This window comes from Chrysoperla carnea, chromosome 1 (assembly GCF_905475395.1).
Source record: "Chrysoperla carnea chromosome 1, inChrCarn1.1, whole genome shotgun sequence".
NCBI classification, from domain to species: domain Eukaryota; kingdom Metazoa; phylum Arthropoda; class Insecta; order Neuroptera; family Chrysopidae; genus Chrysoperla; species Chrysoperla carnea.
In genome coordinates this window covers 120,669,254-120,684,897 of record NC_058337.1, presented here as the reverse complement: position 1 = coordinate 120,684,897, position 15,644 = coordinate 120,669,254, and the positions used below count along the sequence as shown (strand labels likewise).

General features: G+C 30.9%; 1 protein-coding gene across 1 annotated transcript; it reads right to left on the bottom strand.

The window, feature by feature from the left end:
- Positions 1-739: 739 nt before the first annotated feature.
- On the bottom strand, positions 740-5,541 carry LOC123290377 (larval cuticle protein A3A-like). The gene is made up of 2 exons (XM_044870524.1): positions 5,475-5,541; positions 740-1,486 (listed from the first exon to the last, which is right to left on the bottom strand). The coding sequence occupies exons 1-2, from the start codon at positions 5,484-5,486 to the stop codon at positions 1,058-1,060; spliced, it is 441 nt and encodes a 146-aa protein (XP_044726459.1). The 5' UTR covers positions 5,487-5,541; the 3' UTR covers positions 740-1,057.
- Between the last annotated feature and the right edge of the window lie 10,103 nt (positions 5,542-15,644).

Sequence of the window (15,644 nt, the reverse complement as noted above, 5' to 3'; positions counted from 1 at the left end):
ACTTTATAGAAATAAAAAATTTGATATTTGTCTGCCAATATTAATAGAATGAAACTATTTTATCGTATAACCATAAATCATAGAAAAAATTGCATTGAATCATTTATAATACTTCGCTATTTGTGATACTTTTCTTTAATACCTCTATATTTGTGATTTTAATGTTTGAATTTTTTATTAAAATTTCTTTCGATGCAATGTATGAAGCACTAAGCTACCTTCAAATCTTCTTACTTAGATCTTCGATTGGTTGCTTGAAAAACCAAAAGAAATGTTTCTACCTCTCAAACGGGCATAACTCTTAAAAAAAAATGTTTTCAAGTAAAACCAATATTAACAGAGATAACTCCCCTTTGAAAATTAAATTTGATGGTTGTGTCTTATGGTATTCGAAAATAAAAACTTTTGTTCTAGAATTTCTCTTAACTGTCGTTACAATTTCTCCTTTGATTTAAAGCAAACTTTCATCGAATAAAGGTCGAAGAATTATTCTCGAACAGCAAGAAATTGGTACTTTTAGTAGCAGCTTGAACACCCAATACAAACCGGAAAATCATTTATAATTTCTAATTTATAAAATGCATTACCGTTTGATTTCTTTTTCTTTTTTAAATAAAAACGGTTGGCATCACTATCATTAATTATTATGATGATACACAAAAAAGAAGTAGGGATGATGGTGGGGGGTAAATGAATGAATGATGATGACGTAACAACAACAAAAAATAAAACAAATGAATTATGTGCATAAAAATGCATGCAATGGAAAAAGGTGATGTTTATTTTTTTTTGCATAATAGACGATATAAAAAAATTATAATATGGCGATTCAATAAATAAATATCTTAAAATTACAAATTAAACTAGATTATTATAGACACGAATATACACTTTGGAAAATTTTATGCCCACAATATAATCTTAGAAAAATACCCCATGTGGTTCAAGAAAATTTTCCAAGCGTTATAATATTTACAAATAAAAAGTACTCGCAATCACAAACGTATTATCCTGATGACTTGATTGATGACTTAATAAAATTGGATGAGACTGGTGCTTAACCGTAGATGGCTTTACCATAAGCTGGTGCTGCATAGCCTAATGGAGCGTGAATTTTAGCAATAGCTGGTGCAGCTACAACAGCTTTTTGTACGGCTGGTTCGCGTTGAACAACAGCGTTGAATCCATTGACTGGATCAGCGGTATAATCGACAATACGACGAGTACCGTCTGGTTCGACCAAACTGTATTGACCTTGTACGGTATCTCCACTTCGTGATTCAGATTGTGATTTTTGATCTCCAGTTAGAGCATCGGCAATTGAGTATTGGTAACTGTATTGTGGATTTGGATCGTAATCTTCAGCGGCAACGGCAACTTTAGCAACAGCTGGAGCATGTGCGACTGCAAGTGGGGCAGGACCATATCCGTATGGTGCAATAACACCAGCGTGTGCAAAGGCAATCATTGCGAACAAAACAACAATCTATGGGCAAAAATAAAAGCGTATTGATGAAAATTACACAAGTTTTTCATTGTTTATTCATAATACAATTTTCTTTTTTTTCTGTGTGTTTTTTTGTTCTTGTTTTTAAATAATTTATTTATATCTTGTTTTCAAACAAAACGTTAAATTTTTCGATGATTTGTTCTTTTGATGTACAGTAAAACTGTGTTAAAAGTCAAACTTGTGCGTTCATGATCTCGTAAAGTGCGTTAACGCTCTTAAATCAAATTTTATTTGGTCTAAAGTATCCAAAATCAGAATATAAAATTTGGTAAGGTATATTATTTATTAATTGTTTTAAGTAATTTTTTATTCGATGAAAGATTGACGAACAAGAATGTTTCGGCTGTGAGATTCAGTTAAAAAACTTCATTCATCCCTCGTCAAGTTAAACAATTTTTAAAAAGCTAATATAAACAACGTTATTCTTTTATTGGCAAAAAGTAGCCGAACCAAATTTTTAACCCTCGAACCAAAAAAAAAGAGGTGTTATAGGTTTGACCGCTACGTGTGTCTGTTTTTGTCTGTCTGTCTGCCTGTGGCATCGAAGCGCCTAAACGAATGAACCGATTTAAATTTTTTTGCTTGGTTTGAAAAATAATTTAATAGAGCTATGTTTCAAGTGCAAGTTTAGGGTTCCGTACCCGAAACAACTTAAAAATAGACAAAGATCTTCCAAATCGCTTCAGTTTGAAAAGGTTCTAAGGAAAAAGGTAATTTAATGGAAAATGTTCATAGGTACGTCCCAAATGCGAATTAAAGGTTCTGTACCCGAAGTGTGTAAAGAAAAACTTCATTCTCGTAACTCGTATAAATTAGTGAGCGAGTGATCTAGATTAATGCGAGAAGTATGCCTACACTAGCCACCGGTATAAGTGATTCTTCATAAATTTTTTGATTGGTACAGTTCAATTTCGATGAATTTATCGTATATTGAGAAATCAGCCGCCACAATGAAACTTCCTCAAAACGCACTATCCTCAAAACTGACTAGAGCCGCTTCTTTTGACAGTGAATACTTCACGGCCATGGCGGAGAGGCTTTTAAGATGGCCTTGAAGAGACGTTTAAAATGAATCGTCCTGTATTTAAATTAAATGTACGTAATTGATTAGTATATCGTTTAAATGAGCAATTAAAATAAATAGCACAAAACACTAAAGGTAACAATTTTTTTAAAGTATAGAATAATAATAATATGTACATACGAATAACCTTGAAATGAATATTGTTTTCCATTAGTCCCATTGGAAAATGTAACTGGTTAAACTGTAATATTTCTCTCATTGTAATATACGTGTTTTCTACATTTTCTATTTTCCAATACACCATGATATTATATTTATTAAATCCATGGAGATTACATTGGAAAATATACGTTTTTTTTTTATACCGAATGGCATTCAAAATTTTAATTTCGTTGGTATCAATTTGAAAAATTCGACCAGCGAAGCCAAAACTCGCGACAAATCTTGAAGAGATTATAATTTTAATTGTTTTGGCTACAACTGGACACTGGCTAAGCGGGAAGCACGCAGAACAACTCGGCCTACCAGTGCATCACGATTTTTGCAGAAGCCGCCACAGTGGGAAGGAAGAAGAAACGGTTCTCACCTTCTCCATCACTTTCCAGTTCTGGGCAGGAGGAGCGAGCTCATTCGCATAAGCTTTTCTTTGACGATCTCTCCAACCTGAAGTCCGTTGACGTCAAAGCATTTTTGCTGTTCTTAAACAACTACAAATATGGTCTGAGGACAATCGTTGGGGTTCCGAAGATCTTATATCACTTCCAAGGGCCTCTGTTTGCAAAGTTTTTGCAGCTATTACAGGACACTGGTTGGGCGGCAGGCAATCTGAACATCTGGGCCTGGCAGTGTATCACGATTACTGCAGAAGCTGTCACAGTGGTGAGGAGAAGGAGACAATGTCTCATCTTCTCTGTTACTGTTCAGCTCTTCCCATGAGGAGATGGACTTACTTGAGCCAGCCTCTCTTTGACGACCTCTCCGACCTAAAGTCCGTCGACGTCTAAGTACTCCTGCTATTCTTAAACAGCTGCAAATGGTTCATGGACTAATGGCTCTAGATGGGCCAACCCTTTTTCGGTATCACAACAGATCCTATGGTCTAAGAGTGTCCCATCCCAGGACAGCCACTATAACCTAACCTAATCTAATTAAATGAATCAACAATTTTATTTTATCACAAGGTAAATATTTGTATAATTTCAAACCAGATCAACTTCGGTTAAACTTTCCAAAAGTACAGATTCTGAGTTATAGATGAAAAGATCTTAAGACAACGCGAGCAGTCTTAAAACTTATTTTTTTTTCAAATACGGCCGGTCAAAATATAATTATAATTGCACCTTGCTTACACCTTTATATATATAATTGTCTATTTTTGAACCCCGAAAAAAAATTCAAGTTTTTCAGATATAGATATCTAGAAAACAATATGATAGAACGGTTCGAATTCATTGTTTCATCAGGTTGGCCTTAAACCTATATTTCGTAGCAATGCTGAGTTGCATTTTTCAATGATGATGCCCAACTTTGGACTTCGGATACAGAGTCAATATTTCACAGTTTAGGTGCATAGATATATATATATTTAACCCATTGTAGGCATTCTAAGTCATACCAGTTTCTATAATATATAGTTAAATAAGCGTTCTTAAAAGATAACAAAAACTCTCAAACGGATAATCGAATGCTCATTAGATTCGCAGGATTGTAAAGATAAACAATTACCAAAAAAAAGGAAAATGATTCAAAAAATTTAAAATTTTATTCATTAATTATTTAATGAATCATCTTTTTATACGCTTTTTGTGAAAAATTCATATTAACTCTCTTTACGGCTTAGAAAAAAGCACTTACTTTTTGACAAAAAAATCAACATTTATTACGACTTCTTCATACACCACCATGTAAAAAAGACTGTTTTTCATAATTAGTGTATCGTAAACCGTACAGAGAATCCACTTAAAATTTACAAAAGGCGTATTAAATGCTCATTAGTTGTCACACAAAATTTCAATTTTTTGGCAACATTTTCGTTTTGGTATTATACTCAAATTTAAAAATAAAATGGTATCTGTTTTTTGAGAATAATTAAAAAAAGAAAATTGAAAGTGAAAATTACCAAAAAATCGTAAACCGAAAGAAATTTTTCAAATACTAATTAATCGGAATCTGATCTATTTTAAGTTATATATCACACAAAAGATACTTGACGTAGAAAAATTTGTTTGATTCTTTCTAATAGTTATCCAAAAAGTACAATATTTAGAGATTTTGTTTGCAAGTCGTACAATTTTGAAACAAATGTGCTAAGATATTATTTCATAACTGTGGTTCACAAAATTATAAAATTGAGAAATTTTTAGGTGTTATCACGCAAGATGATAATTTCAAATTGTTTTCAAACTAGTAGTTTCATTTGTCTTTTAAATTTGAACAGTTTTTTTCAATTATTCAATTTTTCCAAATCTAATGAACCTCCGATCATGTAAGTGAATATAACTTTTTTATCTTTTAAGAATGCTTACCAGACTAAATATTTCCCATTTCAATGATAATCCACCCTGTATACACACTTTACACAGAGATGACACACGATACGTCACAGAACGACACGACACGACACACAACAAACAACGAACGACCAATACAATAATTGTAACAAGTAAAATTCTTTTAGTTTTTTTATTGTGTGACATGAAAATACGTAACTGTGTTGCTTTATTTTATTCCACAATTTTAATGTATTTCCACAATTTTTTTTAAAAGCTTATGACGACAACTATGAATAAAATATATCGTCGTTCGTATGTTTTATTTTTATTTTATTTTTTTTGTTATTCTGTGTTGGTATTATAAAACAACAAACAAACAACTCATCTCTATGATACTATATGAGTACCAACTTAAAAAATAAATAAATAAATAATGTATTGTAAATACCTTGAAAGCCATTTTGTGTGCGTTTTGTATATTTTTTTGTACTTAGTGCTATAATATATAAATTTAATTTAACAAAACTAAATTTAATAATTGTAATATTTGATATCGAATGCTTTTATACTAAAAATTTTTTTTATTTGGGGTAGGTTTTTTTGATTTGTCATTACCTCCCTCTCTTTGTGTTTGATGTTTGGTATTTTTTTTATTATCAGTTGAAGGTAATGTCTTAGATAATTGCATCATAGTGTATGTGTTGAGAGTATTATTTTAGGCGTCAGTATTTACATTTACTAGGTTGGTGTCCCACAAAACTTTGTATCAATTTAGGTCCCACACCCAAACATATGCATAATTTTTTTATAAAAATAATAAAAACAATCATTTTTTTATTCATTATAATATACATTCTCTCTATATTTTTGCGATTATTAATTTCAATGCAATTTACACGCACAAATCTGGTCGTCATTGGATTATGATATTATATTTATACTATTCTATTCATCTGTCATGGCTTCACTCGTGAGTAGAATATGTGATGGTACATATATGTGCAAGAATATCTAATGTGGATTATGTATAGATGAGCAAAATTGTTCATATTGAATTTTAATTTGAGTATGTATTCTAAACTTATTACATGATAATTGAGTTATTTTTTAAATATGCCAAAAGCAAATTTTTCCATGCTAACTAAAAGGTCAAAATTATAGCGATCCACTAGGGTCACCTTCCCGCATTACAGTCTCGGACCTATTGTAATATATTCTGAAGCTTAATAATTTTTAGTCGCATGGTGAGAAGTTTGGTCACACGTTCTGCACCTGCGTCAAGTATATCGCGTTAAATATTTGAATACGATAGTTGCAAAGAAAAGATATATTAAATAACCAGGTTTGAAAGTTAGGTTCAAATTAGAATCTGATGGATTGATCTGCCCAAATTTATTGCCAGAATTCGCATAGCTTCTAACAAATAAGAAAGAAAATTTTTCTTTGATATTTTGCCACTGTGCAACTTTTACTATTTGTCGTCACAAACTTCAGTCGAATATCAACTCAAAATATTCAACTTTAATTGCACAACAAAAGAATTTTCGTAAACCAAATCATACAAAATGTAGAGATATAAATGTATTAAGGCCTCTGCTAGACATTTCTGCTGAAGTGTTAGAGAAAAAAGTGAAAATGTAGCAGCTGTAGCAGCTGCTTAATAAATATATTGTACAGTTTCATTCAAATCCATTTAGTAGTTTTTGCGTGAAAGCGTTACAAACAAACAACCTTACTTGCAATTTTATAGTATCACAAGGATGTATAATGTTTATATTTGATGGACGAGCACATTAAAATGATACTCACTTAGCTGTCTGCATTTTAGATTCATATTATTTCTTATATCCTTAATAGAAAAATCAGTGTAATCTCTACCCTTGTATCTTACAATCATCTTAAGAATTTCTTATAGACATAGTAAAAATCATTGAAGTGTAAAATTGAATAGTTGACGAGGCAGATTAAGTTATCGTTGCTGCATGTATCAGGATAAACTAACCAGCTATGTTTGTATTAGTTTGCATTTTCACTTTACAAACTTTAGGATAATATTGACCTGGTTTACCAAAATTATGTTGCAACCAACGGTTTTATAGTTACAAGCAAGCAAATACTAAGATGTATTTCGAAATATCCTAGAGTTCTCATTTATTATCTTCGATAATATTTATACTAAGATGTATTTCGAGATCCACTATACGTGTAAAATTAAAATGACAAAAAAAAATTTAACAATTATTTATCAATTAATCACAATTTTAAACATAAATGCTTTTCTCTTGGAAAAGATGCAAATGGATTTCTCAGTGAGATTTACGAGAAATTAACTATCAAATCAACATTTTTTTGGTAAAAGAGCTGTATTTTTAGGAAAACCGCTGATGCTGACTTTGACAGTTAGTTTCTCATGAACCATACTAGTTCCCCAGTATCACCACCGTGATATCAATTTTTCGAGAAAAATGTAAAGGGTAATATCGATTTTGATTTCTAACTTCTTAAATTTTCTTCAAAAACACACAAAATGTAATACTATCTAAGATACATTTTTATTGATCGAATATTCATTTAATATGAAGAAAAATAATGTCAGCCAAATGCCCGTCTCTAGATTTTCAGCAGCGGCTTATTAAGTTCGGGGAAATTTTCTTGGACTTTTCGCAATTTTTAAAGGGTTAATTCGATTGTATCTTGGTGGATGTTGCAAGGTTGGACGTATTCTGGGTTGAATGGGCGCTACTTTGACACACACGCCTTAACCTATCTCCAATGCTTACTGTTTCCACGAGGAAGATTAAACTGGCCATAGCTTTCCCGTAAAAGTCCATAAACCGCTCTGACAGAGTTATTATTTCTGCGAAAGAAGTAAACATCGCAATTTTTATAGGGTTATTTCGGCTGTACCTTGGCGGATTTTGCAGGGTTGTTGAAATTGACATGGTTCCTAAGAAAATCCAACAAAAAGAAATCCAATGACGTATTATGGGCTGAACGCACGCTATGATGATACACACACCTTAAAATATCTCCAATGCTTACTGTTCCCTCGAACTTTTGCACAATGATGGGAACTGTCCGCTCACTAGGACGATTAAATTGGACATAATATTTCGTTAAAAGTCTATGCTCTATATTTCGTTAAAAGTCTAAGTCTATTTCCAATTAATGCCGGTTTTCCACTAAACAGACAAAAAAAAAAAAAAAAAATGAACAAAACTCAAACTCAAATAATAATATAACTTTTCGCAATATTTTTTTAAGAATGGCGTGTTTCACGATAGTTGGATAAAAAAAATAATAATAATCAAATATGCGTTTTTCTTCTGTCCCAAAATATGTCTTCAATAAGTTTCCGAGAAGTTAAGTTATTTTCCGAGTTTGAGTTTTATTTTTTTTTATCCGTTTAGTGGAAAACCGATCTTAAATTTGCCGTTTGAAACAAGCGAAAGTGCAGGGTTGCAAACATATAGGAAACTGAATTTGGATTATCTTTCCATGTGAAACGTATAAAATATGTGTGATGGACAGTTTCATTTAAAATGATACCCACTTATTTGTCTGGTAGACTAATAATTGAACTAGAAAAACAAGTGTAATCTTTAGCCTTGTACCTACAACCGTCTCAAGAACACATAATTATAGTAAAATCACTCAAGTGTAAAATTAAATGGATCATATTTTATTGAATTAAATTGTACTTTCATAGTCAAATAAACATTTACCTTACATTACATACATTACTTGCAATTAATATTGCCAATAGCATTATGTCAAGTTATTTGAGTTCAATGTATATATATGTATATTGTACATACGGGCGGTGGACAAACAGACTAAATATAGACCCCATGTGAGTGAGATACCATACCACATACAGACCCTAAGGGTATACCAATAATACTTATAACATAAGTCTATCTATCTATTGTTATTTGTGTGCAGTCCATATTATTGTAAAGTAGAAGAATCTAGATCTTAACAGTGTGCTACCACGCCTAAACAGTGCTGGATTACAGGTGAAAATTTTGTAACTGTCTCTAATGTTTAATTATAAAATTGAAAAATGGGATGTACAAAGACAACCTTTCAATTAAAGAGAATACAAAAAAAATACACACACACCAGGAGACCCGGAACCCAGGTCTCTTGGATTCATACCAAGCACCTAAACCAACCGGGCCATAATTAAATTTTGTTCTGTTTTCAAAATTAACTTATTTATGTTTGATTATTTGTATGAATACGTGTGCATATGTCAGAGAAACGGAGGTTAAACCCCATTATTATTATTATTATTATTATTATTAAGTATATTGCATTTTATACCCATATATATGAAATATATATACCTGGTATACCAATTTTAGTTCCAAGATAGTAACGCTTAGAAATATTGATGAAACGAGCAAAATTTTGATAAAAGTGTTCATAAAATCATCTAATTTGCCCATACTCTAACTGCAGAAAAATTGTTGAGACAAAAATTATCGAGTATAATAAAGGTCATTGGTATGTGTTAGTTACTGTTAAGCTCAGCTTTAAAATCACGGGCAAATGTAATGTATTGCCCTAACAACTTTTGGCTAAAGCATTTTTCTCTAGCTAGCGTGTTTTCTTTCGATTAAATGCAATAAAGACATATTTTTAAGTCGCATTTCCTCCGAAAGCTTACGATTTTCGAAAAAATTGTTTAGAGGAATAAATGTTAGTTTTTTTATGACGATCAACTCTCTAATTTAAAGTGTTATTCTATCTCTTACTGTTTAGGATCTAACTTGGCTATTAAAGAAACCCGAAGAATTAGGTCCAATCTGATGTCAGAACAGGGTGTCCCCATCATACTCTACAACTTTTAAGTTATTTTTTGATTGGTTAAATACTTAACGAGCTATTAACCATAACAGATTAAAATGGACCACCCTGTAACAATGGGTACAATTTTGATCACTAAAATATGTCAGTTAAAAGTTTGAGTGATTTAAAAGAAGATTCTATTTATTGAAATATGATAACTTTGATAAGATAATGATAATGATAATATTGGTCTTCATAATATTTTGATTACTCAATAAACCAACTCTGATGTTTTATTATTGTCTTCATATACGCTTTGCTAACTTCCAATACATGTTAGATAAGTTTTTGATTAGAAACAATGTTCTTCTACTTGAGAAAATAATACCACAAATAATCGAATGAACCTAGAATAGCAAACTCGATATAAAATCATTGTTTAGTGGCAGTCAAACACATTATTTATGAAATTTTATTGACTTTTAAGAAAAAAATAAAGCCTTATTATCAAAGCAAAAATATGAAATGCTCATTTGGACCCAAAAATTTTTATATAGAGCGTGCGCATCATATTTTTCGAGACGTGTTATATGCACTGGATCATTTATGAAACAGGCAAGTCTTCAAAATTTGCTATATTTTATAAAATTTGAAAATTATTTCTTTAAGTGTCTACTTCATGGCCCGTAAGTTTTCAAAGTCAAATGTTCAAATTCATTGCCTTATTGGCGGGGGGGGGGGGGAAAGACCGTTATCTTTTAATGACAGAGAAAGAGTTTTCCATATTACATATATATGTTCGGTTGTTCGATTAGTGTTTATTAATGAATTAAATAAAACTGAATACTTGTCAATTTTTTTAAATAAAAATATTATACAAAAACCTGTTTTTATAAATAAATAAATTGATAATATTTTATTAATTCAATAATAATACATAATATTAAAATGCTGATCTACATGAAATGAAACATAGACCACCACACCACACGTCCACACTTATTATATCTACTACAAAAAAAAAAAAAAAAATTTTTAATAAAATGTATGACCGAGTTTGTTTAAAATTCATGTATGCAATTTATTATTACTGTCATTCAAGACTTAAGGTAACCTTAGACGTAACAAATTTTTGTACTTTGTACATTCGTGAATGCGAATGTTTATTTCCAATACTAGCGGATGCGAATTTTAACTTTCAAATAAAATGTTCGAAAATTGCTTTACATTAACCAATTTGGCGTAACCAATTCCGTCCGCGTAACCAATTAATAGTTGTGATGGGCTGGTGTAGTGCATGGTATATGCATGAAGGAGTTGCACTCAGCCCTGAAATTGGGGAGCTGATAAATGAAATTATCAGCGAAAAGGTGGTCAAACACATATATGGTATCACAATGGGCTCTATAGCCTAAGTGTGCCCTTTGTGGACAGCCAATATAAGCTAACCTAACCTAACTTAATACATATAATTCTTCATTATCGTTTAAGAGTTCGCCCTTTAAGTTTATTAAAGACAAACTGTATAACTCCATTAAAAACATACTGTAACTCCAGTGAAAAGTAAACTGTAGTTTGTTTTGATTTGAGGTTAGTTTGCTATAATTGCATTTTTCCAACAGTGATTTAAAATTAATTAGTATTAGAGACGTTATAAGATCGGTATTCACCCATCTAATAGCCAGATGAAACTGTAATAAAAAATAATTAAATCAAGCAAGCCTATGGAAATTGGTACCAGAAGAATGATGATGATGATGAGAAACAATGATAAGAGTGTTTAAAAAACAATAAAATTTCATAAAAATTATGTCTCATCTGGTTACCAGATGGGTGAAGTTCGACTTTATACCGTCTCTTAATTCCTATCCCTATATACAGTAGAATCTCGATAAGTTAAAGTCCAAGGGAAACACAAAATATTTTAAGTTATAGAGGTTTTAAGTTATCAAGGGTCTATGTTAGGTAAAGGTTAATATAGAGGTATGTACATGTTTCTATGTACCCTAGTTAATATAGAGGTATGCACATGTTTCTATGTAGTTACTGAGGGCCTATACAGAGATTATTTATTTAAGTTATAGAGGTTGCGTATTTTAAGTTATAGAGGTTTTGGGCTCTGATGGGAAGGGAACATAGTATTTTTTGAAGTAACAGAGGTTTTTATGATACCGAGGTTTAAGTTATCGAGATTCTACTGTATTATAAATGTGAAAGTAAGCATTTTTGTTTCTTACGCTTTCACGCTAAAACTAGCGAATGGTTTTTAAAAAATGAAACTGTACAGTTATATAGCTGATATATCAGAATAACACATGAACTATAATTTATAAAGCAGATCCATGATCATCATTTTGAACCATAAATTAAAAAATTCTGTAAAAATTTAAAATAGTAAATGTCAAACAAATCATGGCCAACTTTTCCGATATACTCAATAAATTATGACTATTTTACATTTAACAAAATTGAAAACTGTGTATATCAAGAGGGGGTGGAGGCTATAAAGCGGTGGTTTTTAGTTTTAAGCCCAGTGGAACGGGCGGGTATCGTTCTAGTTTCAATATAAAAATATGAGAAATATGAGTAATGTAACATATTATTCAAGATTGGACTTACTTTGCAAAATTTATGATGCCGAAAATGTAAAATGCAAGTTAAGTGATAAAAATATTCAAAATTATTCACATCGAGTACAAACATTATTTCTTTACTGGTAAATATATATTGGATTGGTTTGCTCAATTGCGATATATATATATATTCCAATTAATTATTATTATTCGCCTCAGATGGTTTTTGACAATCAGTCAACCCTATAGTCTATTTGCTCAATTTTGGCCAAGTATATTTTATTCCTCATTACACGGAGTGGACTGTTTGTAGTTAATAACATTTGCAAATAAACAGACATAGATGGTTAATATTATTTGCTGTTATATTACTGTACATTTATAGTAAACAGAATTTAGTCTTTACAGAAATAAGACGGGACCAGAAAACCACATTCTTGAAACCAAAGGTAGGTTAATTTTGACAATAAATTTGAAAAATATGATCCAAATTTAGTGGGAGTACATAGTTGGTTTAATAAAATTGAATAGATTTTGAATGTGATAAAGAAAAATCAATTTTTTATATTTTAATGACGTCATCAAGTTCGAAAAATCGATTTTTTGAATAAAACACGTAAATTTAATTCGATCGGGCTGAAATTTTTTTGGGAACCCACTAATTTTGGATCAAACTTTTTATCTATAATGTTAATTTTTCGCTACTATTCACTTTTGTGCTAGATGTCGGAACCAGGACACCACATTTTTGAAACCAATTAAAGCTAGGTTAATTTTGTCTACATATTTGAAAAATATGACCCAAACTTAGTGAAATTACTTAGTTGATTTAATAAAATTGGATAAAATTTGGATGAAATAGAGAAAATTAAATTTTTGGATTTTAATGACGTCATCAAGTTTAAAATATCAATTTTTAGAATAAAACAGCCAAATTTTATCCGAGTGGACTGAAATTTTCTTTTAAAGCACTAATTTTGGGTCAAACTTTTTATCTATAATGTTAGTTTTTCACTGCTATTCACCTTTGTGCAAGATGTCGGGATCAGGATACCACATTCTTGAAACCAATCAAAGGTGGGTTAATTTTAACTACAAAGTGAAAAGTATGACCCAAGTTTAGTATAGGATTACATAGTTGGTTTATCAAAATTGGATAAAATTTGGGTGTAATAGAACAAGTTGAGCAAATATTTGCTACGTGTAAAGTTTGCTTTAGTTATATATGTGTGAATAACTGACTTTATTTAAGTCAGTAACAAAGGTTTTATAACAAAACATTTAAATATTTTTAATTAAAGTCATTAATAATTTGACTAATTAAAATTGCTATGCAAAATAATAATGGTTTTTGTTATCACTTATCAAGACTGAGCTAAGATAAATATGACCTAAATTTATACTGATTTTAGTTTATATGTTCATGTCTCTAATAGGCTATTATTTCTTTGATTTAAAAGTCTTTTATAAGATAATAATAATAACAAGCCAAATTCAGCCCGCTGGTTGCGCAATGGCCTTCCTTAACAGCTTCCAATTTTCCCTATTCCTTTTCTTGCGCATCCACAGACATCCTGTATAATTAACAATTTCATCTCTTCAGCGTTTTATCTGGCGTCTCTTCTTTCTTCTGCAATTATAGGGTGCCCATGTACTCGTTTTATTAGTCCAGCGCATATTCTCAAACCTCGACACATGTCCTGCCCGCTGCATTTTTATCGTTTTAATGTGTACATTCATTAGAATCGAACATAAATGTAAGCGATTTTCCGACGTGAGTTGCACAAAAGATCATCTCGTTCGATCAAAAAATTCTAACTAAAATTAAAACATGCTTCATTTATATATACGTGAGATAATTGATATGTTGTTATAGTTGATGTCATATGAAGAAAAGATGGAAAAATTTGCTGGGCTGGCTAACTTAAAAAGGCACAAGGCTGCCCGACACAAGCATCAATATGCATTTGGGAGTTCTATTTGCGAGCTGCAAATAGCAGCTCCTCCTAATGAGGATATCATAAGAAGGAGTATTCTTAGATGGAGGGCGGACCGCACTTGTGGAAGAAAGTACAAAAAAGATATGGTCTGAGTATAACCGTAGGTGTTCCAATAATCTTTTAATACTTCAATACGCAAAATCGTTCCAACTATTTCAGGATACTGACTAGGCGGCTCACACGCTGGGCGACTGAGTTTACCGGTACATCACGATTATTGCAAGAGCTGCAACAGTGAGTAGAAGGAGAAAGGAGAAAACGATGTTTCAAGTACTTCTTCACTATCCAGCTCTTGCCCGGAGGAAATTAACTCATTTGAGTCTGCCTTCCTTAAATGATCTCTTTGAACTGAAGTCCGCGTTGATGACAAAGAATACCTATTGTTCTCAATGATTCGTGAAGTATAGTTGCCGGGAATGGGCCGACCTTTTTTCGACATCACAACGATTTCTATGGTCTAAATGTTTCCCGTCCCAAAACAGCCACTGTAACCTTACCTAACCTAATAAAATGATTCCATTTAAATAGACTGTAAAAGTAATTTTTTGTGGTATATCTATTTATCCAAGTCTACATGCTTAAGTAATTATAAAAATTGCTAACTGTAGAATAAAAAGTAATTTTTATATTTATTGAACTTTATATAGCTTAACTATTATGATCTACGAGCTGTTTAGAAGCTAACTCAACTCATTCATGACATCACTTGAATAATAAACAAATGAATGGTATTAAAACCGATTAAAACACTCCAACTAAATGAAAAATAAATTTTTATTTCAAATAATAAAAAATACTCAATTTATTTCTATAAACACAAATATTCAAAATTTTATGTTTTAAAAACGTTAAAATCGTTAAAACTTAAATAACTTTCAAAATATTAGGTATGCAAATTGAAAGAATATTTATCTTTATAGCATCAATATTTTTCAGAGTTACAAACTTGAGACTAAACTTAGTATACCTTGGTATATTTCATATTACATGGTATATCTATCATTAAATTTTTTATATGGATTCTCACCATGAATTTCTATTAGTTTATAGATGTAAAAAATAAATATAATATTTGTTAATTAAAAATTTATATTATTTATTCATTGTTGTACTCATTTATAAAGTGTAGGTAAATCGTTCATTATTTATCCCATGCATGGTTTTTTATACCATGTATATGAAATATATCAAGGTATACTAAGTTTAGTTTCAAGTTTGTAACGCTTAAAAATATTGATGCAATGAACA